Below are 17,081 nucleotides of genomic sequence, written 5' to 3' on the forward strand. Positions count from 1 at the left end.
AGTTCTTTTAAAGATAGGGTTTTTCTATGTTGCCCAGGCTGGTTTCAAACTCCTGGGCTCAAGCAATCCTCCTGCCTCAGCCTTCCAAAATGCTGGATTATGAGCATGAGCACTGCACCTGGCCAAGTTTGCTTACATCTGCCTTTGAAGCCCTCTAGGGAATTTATTGTATTCTTCAGCTTCATAATTTTTTGCTACCAAGAAAAAAAACTCCAAAAAGTTTTCTATCACTTTATTGGAATTTCCATTTGTTCCATCACTTTCTTGACTTTGTTCACATTTTCCTTTAGCTCTTCAAGCATCTTTAAGACAGTTGTTTTAAAGTATTTGTCTAGTAAGTCAGCCATCTGGTTTTCCTCTGGTACGGCTTCTGCTTATTTATTCTTTTCTTTGAGTGGGTCTTAGTCTCCTATTTCTTTGTATGCCTTGTGATTTTGTTGTTGTTGTTGTTGTTGTTGAAAACTGGACATTTGCATCTCATGATGTGGAAACTCTGGAAATCAGGTGCTTCCTCTTTCCCCAAGTTTGCTGGGTTTTTCATTTGTTTGTTTTTATTTTTTATTTTTAGAGCTAGTGTCTTGCTCTGTTGCTCAGGCTGGAGTGATGTGTTGAGTTTATTTTTGATTATGAGAAATGTAGCTCAGGACACCCGTGGGTATAAGACCAAGGTGGTGGCCATCCTCACATTGCAGGAAGGTGTACATTATTCAAGACAGGCTTGAAATGACACGTGGGCCCTGAATTTGGACTAACCCAGCTGCAGTTCAGTAGTGGGTGAAGGGCAGGTGTATCATTTGGTTGTGACAAATGTAAATGAAAGGCAGTTGATCTATTAGATATTGGGGATGCACAGAAATGGTGGGAGTTTGGAGGATCAGGTTTTGGGGCAGATGGGAAGTATGGTTGCTCTGGAGGGCCAAGAAGCTGGAAGAACAGCAATCACCTTCTATCTGGGATTCTCTGATCTGCATACCAGTCCTAGGCTGGACCGTCCCCAGTGTTCCCACTGCTCTTGGATGATGCTCTCATGAAACAGAATCTGGGAGAGGTGGCCCAGCTGGCCAGACTTAGCTTGGGAGCCTGCTGCCTGTTATGTTGCTGAGAGTCTAGGTTCCTACACCCTGTAGGGTTGGTTACAGGAACTACCCTCCCACCAAACCCATACATAGTCCAAGAAAAGCAGTTCCCCATAGGAATCAGTGCTATTGAGAAGGGGACAGATACTGGGCTGGTAACTGATCCCTATTCACTTTCAGGCACCATCCACATAGGATGGAAGCAGACAGCTGCAGTTCCCAGAGGCCAGGCCAGGGCAGAAGCCAGAGTCTAAGTACAGCCGCCTGGAGGTGGCACCGATGAGGGCAAGGTGGGCTGACTCAGAGGCTGGGACCCTGGCAGGTGCCAGGTCAACCCAAGCCAGGCAAAAACAAGGGTCTACTCTTTAGAGCCTGGGTTGAGGTGGGTGTGGGTCTTGATTGCAAGCCACAGAAACTAACTGGATACAACTCAAGCATAAAGTAGGTTTCATTACAAGGATACATCTCTGTGGGACCCAAGGACAGGAAGGTGGCCCCTTTCCTGTCTTTCCTTTGGCCTCAGGGAGGAAGCAGAGAGTTCAAGGGGGTCCTGGGAGAAGCGTGGTGGAGGTGTTGCTGACAGCAAAGGGAGCAGTGGGTTAGATAATATTCTATTTTGGAGCTGTGTGGCTCTTTGTGTCAGTGGCACATCCTAGGGGACATTCCACAGCTGGGAGGGGTGGGGCTGAAGTACCTTGGCAGATGGAAGGTTAGAGGCTGCTCCAGACACCTGGGATGGTAGAGACAGATCAACGAGTCCCAAGGAAAAAGACAGTAAAGGGTTGACAGTGTGTTGGCAGCAGGAGGGAGGGGGGCAGCTAGGAGAGGGGCCAGAAAGAGGAGGTCTTCTCTCTCCATGCACACACATGCATATGCACACACATGCATATGCACACACACATACATGCATGCACACACACCCCCACATGCATATACACACACACACACCTGCTACATACATACCCCCAACCTCTCACCTGCCACACCACCTTCTATGCCACACACTTGTGTCCACGCCCCCACAGGCATGGCAGCAGACAGCAGGCCAAGGAGAGGCTCCTTCTCACTGCATCTGGCCTCTGCTGTGCACTGCCTCGGGTCAGCAGGGCGGGCCCCATGCCAATGGCCTTTGGTGGGAGACACACCTTGCTACCCAGAGAGAAACCTCTGGGCATGACCTGCTGTAGTTGGCAAACTCCTTGGCCCCACAGCATCTATAAAGGCTCTCAGCCTTCAGTCTCCACAGGTCTGGAGGTTTGTTATGTGCCTTCATTCACTCATGAGATATTGCCAGAGCATCTGCTCTGTGCCAGGGACAGAGGTGTTCCTATCTTTGTGTTTGCTTACAGAAAGCCATGGCATGAGAGTGAGCAGGTGGGCCAGGCAAGGAGGAATGTCGCCCAGACTTGCACTGGGGGATGGCTTCCTAGAGGAGGTGACTCTGGACTGAGGCCTGAAGCCCGTGGAGGTCAGGGAGGGGCTGGGGGCAAGGGGGCCAGAATGCTGGGACAGCAACTCCCCTCACACAACCATAGCAGCAAAGCCTGGAGGGGCCAGGGTAGGAGGTTCTTGGGGAGACCACAGCCCTGACAGCCTGGCCAGAGCTGCTCTCCTTTTAGCCTGGACTGAGCTCGACTTGACCTCAGCACCCAGCACACTCCACTCAGAAGGGCTGGTCTCAAGGTAACTCCCACTGAGACTCACAGGCACTCAGGGACCAGTGAACAGTGAGTCTGGTGGGGTGGGCCTCTGTTTCTTGTAACAAAGGGTCAAAATGAAGAAAGGAATCCCAGTTTTTGGTTAACTTTTCTTAAAACTTTGTCAATGCTACTGTTTGTCTTCATCAGAACATGGGCTAAGATGAGGTACCACTCATCTATTGCTGCAAAACAAACCTGTCAAATCTTACTGGCTCAAAAAATGCAGCGGTTTCTTATTTCTCAGATTCTGTGGGCTGAGCCAGTGGCTCTTTGTCCCTTCTTGCCTGACCTTGGAAGTGGTCATTTGACTGGGTCTGGAGGTCCATCAGAGTCTCCTTCCCAGGGGTCCAGCCTCAGCCGGGGTGGTGCCAGGCCAGGCCTGTCTCTCCAAGTGATCTTTTATCCTGGGCTTTGTCTTATGGATGTCGCGTGGTGGCATTCAGGTTCCAGGAAAGTGAGAACTACAAGGCTGAGGTCAACAAACCACAGGCCAGCCCAGATCTGGGGAGTAGAGAAACAGCCTCATCCTCGTGATGGGAGGATCTCCACATTAAATGATACACAGAACTCTTTTTTTTGAGATGGAGTCTTACTCTGTCCCCCAAGCTGGAGTGCAGCAGTGCAATCTCAGCTCAGTGCAACCTCTGCCTCCCAGGCTCAAGCGATTTTCCAGTCTCAGCCTCCTGAGTAGCTGGGATTACAGGCACCCGCCACCACGCCCAGATAATTTTTGTATTTTTAGTAGAGATGGGGTTTCCCTATGTTGACCAGGGTGGTCTCTAGCTCCTGACCTCAGGTGATCTGCCCGCTTCAGCCTCCCGAAGTGCTGGGATTACAGCCATGAGCCACCTTGCCTGGCACTGAACTCTTGAAGTATCCTGTGATGACTCCCCAGTGGTGTGCACACAGGGCTGTGGCTTTCAGGGGCTCTGCAACCCTGGGAGAATGAGGCCATCTGGGGTACCAGCCCACCCCCAAGTCCATCTGCACATTTAATCGAGGGCTGCAGGGTCACTGCCCCGTGGGTATGCCCAGTGGTTCTGAGTTAAATCAGCTTTGCAAGGGGCTTGCTCTGGGCTGACCTCAGAAGAGGAGGCTGGGAAGGTTGGGTTGGTGCTATCAAGAGGTTGGGTAATTCAGACATCTTCATTTTAAGCTCCTGGATATGTGTGGGACACAGAAACTTCCAGGTGCATGGACTCAGGTTGCCCATGGGCTCTCCAGGCTGTGTGCAGCCAGTTGATTCTCCTGGAGAGGGAGCCCCAGACCCACAGCCTCGCTGCCTTGTGCTCTGCTCTGAGGTCTGTCTGCACAAAGGTCAATAACAGGCTCAAACCCAGCTCCACCACCTCCCAGCTGTGTGTAACCTTGGACAGCTTGCTTAACCACGTGGGGCCAATACTCATACTGTATTGGTTGGGGTTAGGTTCTGTTGTGAGTATGAAAGACTTCAAACAACAGCAGCTTCCATCAGGTGGAGTTTGTTCTCTTCGTGTAGCATCCGATGGGAGGTAGAGGTGATGTGTGATGCCCCCATATGTCAGAGACGCAGCCAGACCCAGCTCACGGCTCCCCCACCCTGTGGCTGTGGCCCTCATCTTCATAGCCCCAGGAGGCTGTGTGCCAGCTAGGTGTTAGCCAGCGGGTTGGAGGGAGGCACAAACATCTGTCTCTTAAGGAGAAAACTGCCACCACACCTAGTCATACCTGCCAGTGAGGGAGGCGGAAAGTGTAGTCTTTATTCTGAGGCCAGGGGTGTAACTACAGACTCAGTCATCACAGAGCGTGAGAGGGCACCGGACTGCCACGTGTGCACTGTGCCCAGCAGCTGAGTGCCTGGGGCAGAGGAGCTCAATGACCATCAGGTGCTGTCAATATCCAGTCCAGCCCTGCTTCACAGACAGGAAACCAAGTCCCAGACAGGCACACAGAGAGGGAGACTGGGCCTACTCCTTGACCTTGGCCAAGGCCTCCCCCAGCTGTCCTATCCCTACACCTCCACACCCCCAGCTTTTCCATCTAGAAGATTCTAGAAGGTTCACTGCAAAGGAAGAGGTGAGTGTGTGCAGACCTACCTATTCCTTATGTTTCTCCAGCTTAACCAGGCCTCTGCACTCTTGTGCAGGAATATCAGAACATGGGGGAGTCCAGGTTCAGGCTGGGGCCTCTCTCAGCCTGTCAGGGAGGGTCAGGACTGAGGTGGGCTGTGGGCCAGCAGGCGCCCATCAGTCCCTGACAGTTACACTGGACAGCTAAGCTGGAGAAGCATGTGGGTCACATATTTCTCATGCCAGGGCAGAAATTTAAGAGCCTGTCTTTAACCTTATCAGTGGTGTTAACTCAGCTAAAGAAAGAATATGCAGAGAGAGAGGGCTGGCAGGCTGGGGCACAGCAGGAACTGGGGCCCAGGTTGGGGGCTCAAGAGGTTGCAGGATAAGATCAGAAAATACAACACAAAGCTGGGCACAGTAATCCCAGCACTTTGGGAGGCTGAGACGAGAGGATCCCTTGAGGTCAGTTCAAGACCAGTCTGGACAACATAGCAGGACCCCCTTGAACTCTACGAAAAAGAGCGAAAACACAACACAACAGGGTCCCGACCCATGCCAACCAGGAGGGAGCCTTTGGGCAGCAGCCCTTGCTGCGCACCTGGGCCAACTTGGCCAGCACTCTCTGTGGGAGAGGCCACTCACCCCCGTGCCCTCCCTGGGCAAGGCTGAGGCTCTTGAGGGGTGGAACATCAGGCATGTTGGGGACATAATCAAAAACAAAAATCTCCTGCCAATGCAGAAAACCTTTCCACAAAAGAAGAGAAAGAAAAATTTAATTATTGAATAGGCATTAAACAGATTGCGATGCTCATCACAGATAATCTGCTAATAAATTACAAAGGCAGAAAGAAGTCTCACACTTGTATATAACCAGGTGCAACCTATCCCGTACACGTTCTCAAGGGAAACGTCACAGGTGCTCAGGTAAGAGGACTTGACAGCACCAGTGGTCACACACAGTTCTCTGTAAATCCCCAGGTAACTGTGGTGGCCACCTGGGTTTGCCTAAAGGAAAAAAAATAAATTCATTCCTTTAAGACTGGAAGTGTGTTTGCAACTTGAGCTAGGCACCGGGCTAAAGTTAGGCTCCCCTTTGCCCACGGAAACTGGGAGATAAGGATGTATCTCCCTTGGTGATTACACTTCAAATGGTAGCTCCTAGGTCCTTAAGGAGACATTCCTGGGATGTGAAACTTGAAAGAGGCTTATTTAGCTTTTGAAGAGATCTACATAAAAAAAGTCCAGGAAGGAACTTGCAATGATAGATTTTCTAAAGAAAAAGGAGAGGGGAAAGTCTTTTTTTTTTTTTTCACCAAGGAGAATAAACTTATTCTCATTTTTAATTTGCATTTGCCCTTCTGGTGCCTCAAAGCTAGGGTGAGGGCACTTGGGCAGCACAGCCGGCCTCTGCCCTGACTAGAGGTTGTCCTAGGGAATAAAATGCAGATTCTGACTCTGAGCCCCAGGTGAGGCCTGCACTGCGAGGGAAGAGGCTCCCTCGGGCCTTTGTTTGCATCCAGGGTCTTCAGGGTGTTGGGGCAGGGATGGAGGAGGGGAAGGTCAGACTAATGGGATGACGCTTTTTTTGCCTTTTATTTTTGTATATTTTTAATGTTAAAAAGAAAAGCCTAATTACCACAAATTGCAAAGGACTAAAGACGTCTAGAATAATGAATGAATCACTTCAGCCTGGAAAGCAGATACTGTCAATCCTATTAATGTTATACAAGCCCCTTCAAGTATTTTACATTTCTTTTTTTTGTTCTTTTATTTTGTTGTATTTTATTATTATTATTTTTTGAGACGGAGTCTCGGTTTGTCGCCCAGGCTGGTGTGCAGTGGCACGATCTCAGCTCACTGCATCCTCTGCCTCCTGGGTTCAAGTGATTCTCTTGCTTCAGCCTCCCAAGTAGTTGGGATTGTAGGCACATGCCACGACACCCAGCTAATTTTTGTATTTTTAATAGAGATGGGGTTTCGCCATGTTGGTCAGGCTGGTCTTGAACTCCTGGCCTCAGGTAATCCACCTGCCTCGGCCTCCCAAAGTGCTAGGATTACAAGCATGAGCCACCGCCTGGCCTTTTTTGTCCTTTTAAATGTGATATCCTAGTACATAGTAAAGATAATGTACTATGAGCATAAGGTGGAACCTTCTCTGCAGACCCAGATGACAAGTTCCCCTTGCCAGAGAAGTGGGCTGGAAGTTCTTACCTTCTCTGCCATCAGCATGGCTGAAGGGAGAGAGTGGGGAAAATCCAGAGACCGGTCCACAAAGGAGGTACTCTGGGTTCCATTCAGGAGGGTGCCAGATGATGCTTCTGTATCAGACTGAACGTGAGTTCTTGGCAGAGGAGAAGGGGCAGAAACTGATGGAAGTCCCTCCAGAGAGATGGGAAGGCTCTGGACAGTCCCAGTGAGGGCAACAGGCCTGCTCATGCACAGTCAGGGGGCTTGAGCCAGAGCAGGGCTCCATGGGGGGTTGTGTGGCAGGGACACCCAGGACCAGGAGCTCTGGGACATCTGGAGCGAGCGCCTTGGCTCAGATGGAGGTGTCCTTAGAGTGGCAAGGCTTCTGAGGCTTCTAGAAAGACAGGAAAGGTAAGGGGCAGTGGGTTTATGAGGAGCCTTCTGGTGAGGCTCCCCTTGGGGGCCCCCAGGAACAAGTAGGGTGCAGGGTTGTGGTGGTGGGAGTGTGGAGGAGGCTGGTCCTGAGTCACGCAGAACTGGGGCACAGTGGGGGCATTTAGGCCCTTTGGGTCCTATATTCTTCCTTCCTCCCTTCCTCCCTCCTTCCCTCCTTCCCTCCTTCCTTCCTTCCCTTCTTTCTTTTCTTTCTCACAAGGTCTCACTCTGTCACCCAGGCTGGAGTGCAGTGGCACGATCATGGCTTACTGCAGCCTGGACCTGGTTCAAGCTCCCTGAATATCTGGGACTATAGGTGCGCACCACCACAACAGGCTAATTTTTTTATTTTTTGAAGAGATGGGTTTTTGCCATGTTGCCCAGGTTGGTCTTGCACTCCTGGTCTTAAGCAATCCTCCCTTCTCTGCCTCCCAAAGTGTTGGGATCACAGGTATGAGTCACTGCGCCTGGCCCTGTTGCATGTCTTTCTTTCTCTGTCTCTATTTTTTTTTTTAATAGGGTCTCACTTTGTCACCCAGGCTGGAGTGCAATTGCAGAATCCTGGCTCACTGCTGCCTCAACCTCCCAGGCTCAAGCAATCCTCTGCCTTGGCCTCCCAAGTAGCTGGGATTTCAGGCGTGAGCCGTCATGCTTAGTTACCTGTTGTATTTCTTTTCTTTTCTTTCTTTCTTTTTTTTTTTTCTGAGAGGGAGCCTTGCTCTGTTTTCCAACTGGGAGCTGTTGCCTGGCAATGGCTGGTGGGACCCAGGCCAGGACCACACAGGGCTCACAGTGAGCAGGGCCCTGCAGGCCTGGCCAGGGGGCATCTACCTCCCCCAGAGGGAGCTTTCCTTTCAGTGGGTGGACAACATGGAGCTGGTTTTCCCCCTCCCAGAGCTCTCCCCAGCCATGCCCAACTCACACCCCCTTCTGTCCAACATCCTCAGGTGTAGACTGTTAGACACTCCACATAAGGGATGCCTGAGCTTCACCTGAGGAAAAAGTTTGGTCTCACAAGTAATTCGTATGATCTCTGCTTTCTGGAAACAGCCTTCTCTCCTTTCTGTCTGTACTGCTAGAATACTCAGAGGCAACCCTACCCAAATGAAATTGGCTCCTTTTGAGGACATCAAAACTGCTGCTCCCTGCTGCAAGTACTCTCTGCAGAGAAGGCTAATGCCTGCCTCAGAGTCTCCCAGAAACTGCAGTCTTTATTTATTTATTTATTTTTATTCTACCTTTTTTTTTTTTTTTTTTTTTTGAGATGGAGTCTTGCTCTGTCATCCAGGCTGGAGTGCAGTGGCTTGATCTTGGCTCACTGCAACCTCCCCTTCTGGGTTCAAGAGATTCTCCTGCCTCAGCCTCCCTAGTAGCTGGGACTACAGGCATGCACTACCACACCTGGCTAATTTCTGTATTTTTAGTAGAGACAGGGTTTCACCACATTAGCCAGGCTTATCTCAAACTCCTGACCTCAGGTGATCTGCCCGCCTCGGCCTCCCAAAGTGCTGGGATTATAGGCGTGAGCCACGGTGTTCGGCCTGGAAACTGCAGTCTTAAATAGACGTACTACACAGTCTAACTCAGTGCTTTCCAACAGGAGTGAAAGCCAGAAATGCAAGCCACTTATGGAATTCTAAATATTCTAGTAGCCACATTTAAAAAGTGAAAAGAGGTGAAATTAATTTTAGTAATAATCTAATATCCAAAACATTATCATTTCAACATGCGATCTATATAAAAGTTATTAATGAGATGTTTGCATTCTTTTTTGTATGAAATCTTCAAAATATTGTGTGCATTTTACACTTTTGGCATATCCCAACTCACACCACATTTCAAGTGGCCAGTGGCTGTCATATTGGTCATTGTAGGCTGAACTCATGTCCTGGGTCTGTGCCCATCTGTTTCTCTCTATCCTTCTGTCTCTCTCTTTTGTCTCTCTCTCTCTCTCTCTCACACACACACGCACACACACACACAAACACACACACCACATACACACACCATATACATTCTACCCTCAGTTTATTCCAAACAACACTAATACAGGCAGTTTTGGTGTGGGAAGGACTAACCTTATCAGACAACTATATCAGGAGTATGAAAGGATAATATTTTTAAAGCAAAATATTGACTTGCATACTAAGTGAACAACCGCCAAATATTTTATTTACTTGTGAATTCATGTGGGAATCAATAAGATGTGACAGCCCAAGGAGCTGGGCAGTGCTCATCTTGTGGCTTATTCCTGGGCCTGGTTCAGAGAAGAATTCAAAGAGCCGGTGCATGTGTAGACGGTTAGGAATGCCCAGATGAATTTGCTTAATAGATGCAAAATTGGCTTCTTCCACAGAGAAGGGAAAAATCAGTTGTGCTTCCACTGGACAACATTTATTTGCACGTTAATAGAGAAGAACCATTGCCTTGCTATTAGTTATAATTTAGAGTTGTGGCAGGGCACGGTGGCTCACCCCTGTAATCCCAGCACTTTGGGAGGCAGAGGCAGGTGGATCAACAGAGGTCAGGAGTTCGAGACCAGCCTGGCTAACATGGTGAAACCACGTCTCTATTAAAAATACAAAAATTAGCCAGGCAAGGTGTGCACATCTGTAATACTAGCTACTTGGGAGGCTGAGGCATGAAAATCACTTGAACCTGGGAGGTGGAGGTTGCAGTGAGCTGAGATCATGCCACTGCACTCCAGCCTGGGTGACAGAGAGAGACTCTGTCTCAAAAATAATAATAATAATTTAGAGAGTTTTGAAACAGCTCAAAGATAACAAAAGGTTCAGACACCCCATCAAATCAGATAACTGGACACCTATGATCTTTTTGGTTCATTTTAGTCTTTCACAATTTACCCCTGTAAAGCTTGGATTATAACATGATCCCTTACTTTATGAAATCAGCTTGTTGAACAAGCAGACTCACGTGGTAGAATCCTAATGGTACTTGATTTTGTTCATCCACTGTTCCAGCATGGTCAGTGGAGTGGGCTGGTGGCCTGCTTTCAGGATGGAAACTCAGGCAGTTTATGACTTTTGTAATCTCTCTAAGCAACAGAAAATGCCATAATTCCAGGAAGTCTCAAGTTTCAATTTAGTAATTAAATTGCCAGGCGCCAGATAAAATCAAAACTGAACACCTGTCTGGGTGAAAACGCCTTTCCTCTTGGGGCCTTCAGGAAGGGGTGCCCCTCCTTTCTCGCTCACCTCCTTCCCACTGACCCCCAGGTACAGGGATTGCAGCAGGGCTTGTGGGGAGGGAAGGAGGCAGGCTGAGAGCTCTTACTGGGCTGTCCTGTAGGCAGGAGACTTTGTATGCTCTGGATCTGGCTGAGGTTTGAGCTGTCACTGCCTGTCTCTCTGTCTCTGTTTCTCTCTCTGGTGCTTTGGATGTCCCCTGCTGCTCCTCTGGTACTCGTGAGGATCACTTTCTCCTCTAGCTCTTGGGTTCTCAGATGAAGGGTGACGGGAGCACTAACTATTCTCTCCTGAGAAGTCGTCTCCCTACACTCCAGCTGTCTGACCCTCTTACCCCTCATGGCGCATGAGGGGCTCAGGAGGCATGATGCCAGGTTCTGGGCATTTCCTCTAGAAATTTGCATGTTACCTGGCCCCTGCTTTGGTGTCCATGTTCCTCATGTCTTAGTGCCTTGCCTGTATTTGCAATGAGAAGCTGGTTGTGTTTCAAATGGGTACCTCTCTGCCTTTCACAAAGGGCCCATGCAGGGAGGCACCCAAGCCAGTGTATTGAGATGGGGTGCGAGCAGTGGGCCAGGGGAGGCTGTGTGGTTGGGTGTGGGGGTCCCAGGGCTGCTGCCCACCCGCTGGGCTGTTGGGCAGAGTTTGCTGAGCGCCCAGCAAGCAGCCTCTTCTCTGCACAGCCCCAAGTAGCTGGGCAGTGCCCACTTTGTGGCTCATTCCTGGGCTTGGTGGAGGTGGTGTAAATCCCACCATCTCCTCTTCTAGAGGGCTGGCCTTGGTAAGATGCTCACACTTTCTGGGCCTCAGTGTCCTCATCTGTAAACTAGGCATGATCATAGTTCACACTTCACTTGGCATCATGGGAGTGAATCAAGGTGAGCTGGCGAGGGGCCAGCTCCCAGGAGGTAGATGGTGGCCATGATCATGGTGATGTGCACACTGAGACCCTGGGATCCCCCTTGGCTGGTCCCCAACCCATCTGTCACAGACAAGACACCACAGCAATTCCAATTTTGCAACAGAGTTTATTGAGGTGCCCCTCCGTGGGCCTGGCCCTGCCCCTCATTCCTCTTTCTCGTCTCCATGGGTGATGATGTAGCACAGTGACTTGTAGTCGATGTTCCCCGCCAGGTCCATGGGTGTCAGGGCGAACATCTGCTCCACCTGCAGGGGACACTGGTGAGTGGCAGTCCCCTGGCTCCTGGCCCAGCCCGGCAGAGACCTCACCTGAGTCCTGTGGCCTTTCTGTCTGCCCCCTGCATCTGTGCTTTTTGCCTTAGCTTTTCAACCCTAGACCCCCAGACTCTGGGTTAATGTTTTTCTGTTGGCTGACTCTGGGCAGAGTGAGGAGTCAGTGCAAATGCGGGCCAAGGGGCAAAGGACGCCCCTCCAGCCACAGGCACAGGCCCACCCCAAGTGTACGAAACCTCTCCCTATCCACTTCCCCCCAGGTCTGTGCATAGTTTCCCTGCCTGGCGCACCCTGCCCTCTTTTCTGACTCCACATCTTTACCCTCTAGGTCTCAACAGAGATGGCACCTCCTCCAGAAGGGCCCTCGGCTCACCCTTCCAGCAACTGCCTCACTGGTACTGGGCTCTGGGTCATGGGTGAAGGCCCAGAGAAGGTGCTGGGGATGAGTATTGAAGGGGCTGGGCAGCCTCACCTCAGCTGGAGAGAACTTGTCTGCCTGGGTCAGGAGAAGCTGCTTGAACCTGGGGGGTGAGGAGGGTCTGAGCAGGAGACTGCGGGGGAGTGACTGCACAGGGAAGGTGGGTACGGAGGCTCCCATGGCGCAGGGAAGGGTTGGCTGCACCCCAAAGAGCAGTGTAAGGCCCCGAAGTACAGGCAGCACCCCTCACTAGGGGCCTCACCCCGCTCTCTGCTTCCACCACGGTGCTCCTCATCTGGCTGGGCCCATACTTACTCATCCTTGTTCACCACCCCTTTGCCGCTGGGGTCAAACATGCGGAAGGCACTCAGGATGGCTTCCTCGGGGTCTGTCCCTGGAAGGCCGAGGCAGCCAGGTGAGCATCCATGTCTCCAGCATCCCAGGTCCCCCCCAGGAGGAACTGGGCTGCATGAGGAGCCCCCCACATCCCAGAAGAGGTGGGGGTATTCCCTAACATAAAATATTTCTCGGGGATCAGTGGGGCTGGGAATGGTCATCCTCCTGAGGCGGGCAGCTTGGCTGGGAGACTGGAATTTGGGGGTGGGGGCTGAAGGCACATTTCCTGGCTCCAAGTCAGCACTGGGGTGACCAGTGCACATGGGATTCTGGGGCAGAGGATGTGCTTGTAATGGGTCATGGCCAGGAAGAGTCCAGGTGGGTCCAGGTGGGGTTCAGTTAGGGTTCAGGTGGGGTTCATGTAAGGTTCAGGTGGGGTTCAGGCAGGGTTCAGGTGGGGTTCAGGCAGGGTCCAGGCTCCCTGCCTGGCCAAGGGTGCCCAGCTCTGTCCCAGGCTCACCATTGAGCTTCTCCCCAAAGAGCGTGAGGAAGACGGTGAAGTTGATGGGGCCCTTGCCCTCCTGCAGCATGGCATCCAGCTCCTCCTCTGGGACACTCACCTTCCCTGGTGGGGGTGGGGCATGAGGTGCACACAGGGACCCTGGGTGTCCCCCAGAAGGGCCCAGGCCGCCCTCCCTCCATCCTGGCCACAGGGGCTGGAGGGGCAGAGGCAGCTGTGGGTCGGGAAGGTGAAGTGGAAGCAAGGCGTGACAAGGGGGGAAGGGCAGTGTGAGGAGACGGGGAGGAGGGGAAGCAGGGGAGCAGGGTCCTGTCCCCCCAGCCACTCCCACCCGCCCAGCAGCTCAGAGTAGGGACCCCAGTGCGCAGGGTGGGAGGTGGGTGCACGCACCCAGCTGGGAGTAGGTCTCCCTCAGGTCTGCCTTGCAGATGATGCCATCACGATTCTGGTCAATACAGCTGAAGGCCTGTGGGATGGGGGCCTTCAGGTGGGAGCAGCCCCCAGCTCTAGGGAAGGTGGGAGGTGGGGGAGAGGCCTGGGTGGTGTGAGAGGCAAGGTCAGGGTAGAAGGGGGGGTATGTATGTGGGGTGGGGTGGGGGGGCCAGGATGGGATCTGAGGCTACTGGGTGTGGGCACTCACTTCTTTGAACTCCTGTATCTGGGCTTGTTCAAACATGGAAAAGACGTTGGAAGAACCACGTTGGGCCTGCTTGGTGGCTGCCACCTTGCCCCGGGTCCCCGCCTTCCTGCTGGCCTGCAACACTGTGAGTAGGGAGGGGTCCTCTCCCCAACTCCTCAAAGTCTCCCCACCCCACCCATCATGCACAGTCCCAGAGCATTCCCAGGAGAGCCGGGGCCAGGATCCTCTTCCTCTCCCTGGGGACCACCCTCAACCCAACACAAGCACAGAAAACTCTGCTCCCCCAGCCCAAAGGCCAGCACCTGGGAGACCGCTAGCCTTTCTTCCCCAGCAGGCACTCACCATTCTCTCTGCAGAGGTGTGGCTGCTGTCGTGATGGCAGGGCCCAGCCTCCTTTATGTCTCAGCCTTATCACCTGAAGGTCCAAATAAGGAGAGGAACAGAGGATAGGCCCAAACTTGGCAGCCCCCGCCTGGGCTGGGGGAGGCCTAACAGATTCCAGCCACATTCCTGATGACCTTCATGTCCTCAACGTGTAACATCCTGCTGTCTATCCATCCTGGCAGGGCCAGACACAATGTCTGCCTGAAGCAGAGCAGGCTCAAAGCTCTCACCACCCTAGGTCCTGATGAAGGGATCCAGTTACTCCCGTATCTGACCACCCCTCCTTGCCAGTCCAGCCAGAACCCTGGCCAGTGCAAGAAGACAGCTGGTGAGGGCCAGTCCAGGGCCCCCGCCAGGCATGGGAGGGCAGTGGGTAGTTCTGAGGATGGTCTGTGGCCTGAGACCCCCCGGGGCTTCCCAGAGGTTTTGGTGACCCTAGGCTCTGACCTTTTGCCCCTCTGACCAAGGGGCAGAAGGCATCCCCGAGCTAGCTGTGACCCCAAGCAGAACACTTTGCTTGGCTTTGGGGCAATTCCAGAGGGTTAAGGAGCTCCATCAGCTGCCCTCCCATGCAGCCTACCTTGCTCCCAGTCTGCCCTGCTGTTTGGAGCCTTGCCTTCCTCAAGCCTCATCTCAACCACACTACTTCAAAATGCTCTCCCTAACATCCTCAGCAGGGAGCTTCTGGGGCACATTTCCCGTTTGCCTGGTGGCTGATGTGTTTGTCATTCCTGGCTTCTGTGCCCCTCCTGAGCACCCCACCTGGTTGACATCTGTATCCCCAGAAGGCCTGGTGCACAGTGGGCCGATGGGCAGGCCTGCGTGATGCTGTTCCAGAGAAGCAGTCTCGCCAGCTTCTGGGGCCGAGGGCACAGCAGAGGGGCTGGGGAAACAGGGGACATCCTGGAGGCAGCAGGAGTGGGCCACCCCAGGCTGGGCTCACTGGCTGCTGCCCCTCCACTGGAGCCAGACCTATGTCTGTCAGTAGCTGGCTGGTAGAGTGCAGGAGCTCTTATCTGTCAGACCCAATACCCTTTTTATATAACAAGAGTTTTCTTTTAAATTTCTTAAATTCCCTTTTTTTTTTTGAGACAGAGTCTCACTCTCGCACAGGCTGGAGTGCAGTGGCGCGATCTCAGCTCACTGCCACCTCTGCCTCCCGGGTTCAAGCCATTCTTGTTCCTCAGCCTCCCAAGCAGCTGGGATTATAGGCATGTGCCACCACACCCAGCTAATTTTTATATATATTATTTTATTTTATTTTATTTTTAGTAAAGACGGGGTTTTATCATGTTGGCCAGCCGGTCTCGAACTCCTGATCTTAGGTGATCTGCCTGCTTCAGCCTCCCAAAGTGCTAGGATTACAGGTGTAAGCCACTGAGCTCTGTCACCCAGGCTGGAGTGCAGTGGCATGAGTAGAGCTCACTGCAGACAACCTCCTGGGCTCAAGTGCTCCTTCCTGCCTCAGCCTCTGGAGTAGTTGGGACTACAGGTGCACACCACCCTGCCCAGTGTTTTTTTTTTTTTCTTTTTTTAATTAATTAATTCATTTTTGAGACAGAGTTTCGCTCTGTTGCCCAGGCAGGAGTGCAGTGGTGCAATCTCTGCTCACTGCAACCTCCGCCTCCTGGGTTCAAGCAATTCTTCTGCCTCAGCCTCCTGAGTAGCTGGGATTATAAGCACCCACCATCATGCCCGGCTAATTTTTGTATTTTTAGTAGAGTTGGGGTTTCACCATGTTGGCCAGGCTGATCTCGAACTCCTGATCTTTTGATCCACCTGCTTTGGCTTCCCAAAGTGCTGGGATTACAGGCATGAGCCACCGTGCCCAGCAGTGCCCCCCCGCCCCGCCCTTTTTTTTTTAAGAGATGGGGTCTTGCTATGTTGCCCCAGGCTGGTCTCAAATTCCTGGCCTCAAGCAATCCTCCACCTCAGCCTCTCAAAGCACTGAGATTATAGGCATGAGCCATCACACTGGCCCATAACAAGTGTTTTATGACACCTCCTTTGTTATCTAGAAAAGAAATTCATTTTATCTATTTCAATTCAGTCATATAACCTACCTACGTATAGAATTTTAATAATTAATACAATGTCCTGAACTGTAATATAAAGGAGAAATAGAAAGCAATTGATATTAAAATGTGTTCCACTCTGTGAATGCTTGAGCATAACAGTAATGATAACAAAATAATCAGATGCTTGCACCAACTTATAAGGAATAATTTAGACTCAAGAGAACTAAGAAGAGCCAAAGCAATTCCACATGAGAAGTAGCAGAAAACAAGAAATCTGAAGGGGGACATGACTTTTCAAAATCACAACTTTGGGTTAAGATCTGAAGGAAACAAAACAGTTGTTCCTAATTAGCTGGGTAATATCTCTCATCAAAAAAGGAATGCATGAAAATCACACAAATATGTTTCTATGTCACTGTATTTTATGCTGCAGAAAGATGGCATTATGCCTACGCTTGGCTAACTCTAAATAGGCGTTCCACTGACAGGAGCATCTGGAGGGACCTTAGAAATCCAACATGTATCTGGGCCCCTACTCACTGGCAAACCTAAGTGATTCTGACTGGACAGGACGGTGCTGAGACTGACCTGCAGCAGGACCAGCCTCATTCCCCCACTTCTCCAGAGCAGCACCTGGCCTGGCACTCCCTCTGCACACATTCCATGGGCAGGCAAGCAGGGGCCTGGGCCAGGCAGTGTACTGTCCACTGCTCTGCCATCCCCCATGACACCCCATTCCTGTTCCTACAGCCTGGTCTGTCACTCCTCACACTCCCCTTGGCACAGATGGCTGGAGGAGCTGTCTGGAGGGCATTGCCGAGATACTGAAGTGTCTTCATGCATGTGACGCAGACTCTTTATAGATTGTCCCCACAGTCCTAATGCACAGAAGTCAAAGAACAGTGGACAGGCCATG

The 17,081-nt window shown here is 51.6% G+C and overlaps 1 protein-coding gene across 1 annotated transcript; it reads right to left on the minus strand.

The window, feature by feature from the left end:
• Positions 1-11,663: 11,663 nt before the first annotated feature.
• Positions 11,664-14,187, minus strand: MYL7 (myosin light chain 7). The gene is made up of 7 exons (XM_519549.6): positions 14,106-14,187; positions 13,764-13,877; positions 13,514-13,589; positions 13,124-13,228; positions 12,583-12,661; positions 12,322-12,370; positions 11,664-11,822 (listed from the first exon to the last, which is right to left on the minus strand). The coding sequence occupies exons 1-7, from the start codon at positions 14,106-14,108 to the stop codon at positions 11,721-11,723; spliced, it is 528 nt and encodes a 175-aa protein (XP_519549.2). The 5' UTR covers positions 14,109-14,187; the 3' UTR covers positions 11,664-11,720.
• Positions 14,188-17,081: the final 2,894 nt, after the last annotated feature.

The sequence above is a fragment of the Pan troglodytes genome, chromosome 6 (genome assembly GCF_028858775.2).
Source record: "Pan troglodytes isolate AG18354 chromosome 6, NHGRI_mPanTro3-v2.0_pri, whole genome shotgun sequence".
Lineage (NCBI taxonomy): Eukaryota > Metazoa > Chordata > Mammalia > Primates > Hominidae > Pan > Pan troglodytes.

Bases quoted from the DNA above. Each gene is read 5' to 3' on its own strand.
- MYL7 (XM_519549.6), bottom strand. The intron at 13,590-13,763 runs GTGAGTGCCCAC...CCCATCCCACAG, and splicing joins AGATACAGGAGTTCAAAGAA to GCCTTCAGCTGTATTGACCA. The intron at 12,371-12,582 runs GTAAGTATGGGC...CTCACCCCCCAG, and splicing joins GGGGTGGTGAACAAGGATGA to GTTCAAGCAGCTTCTCCTGA.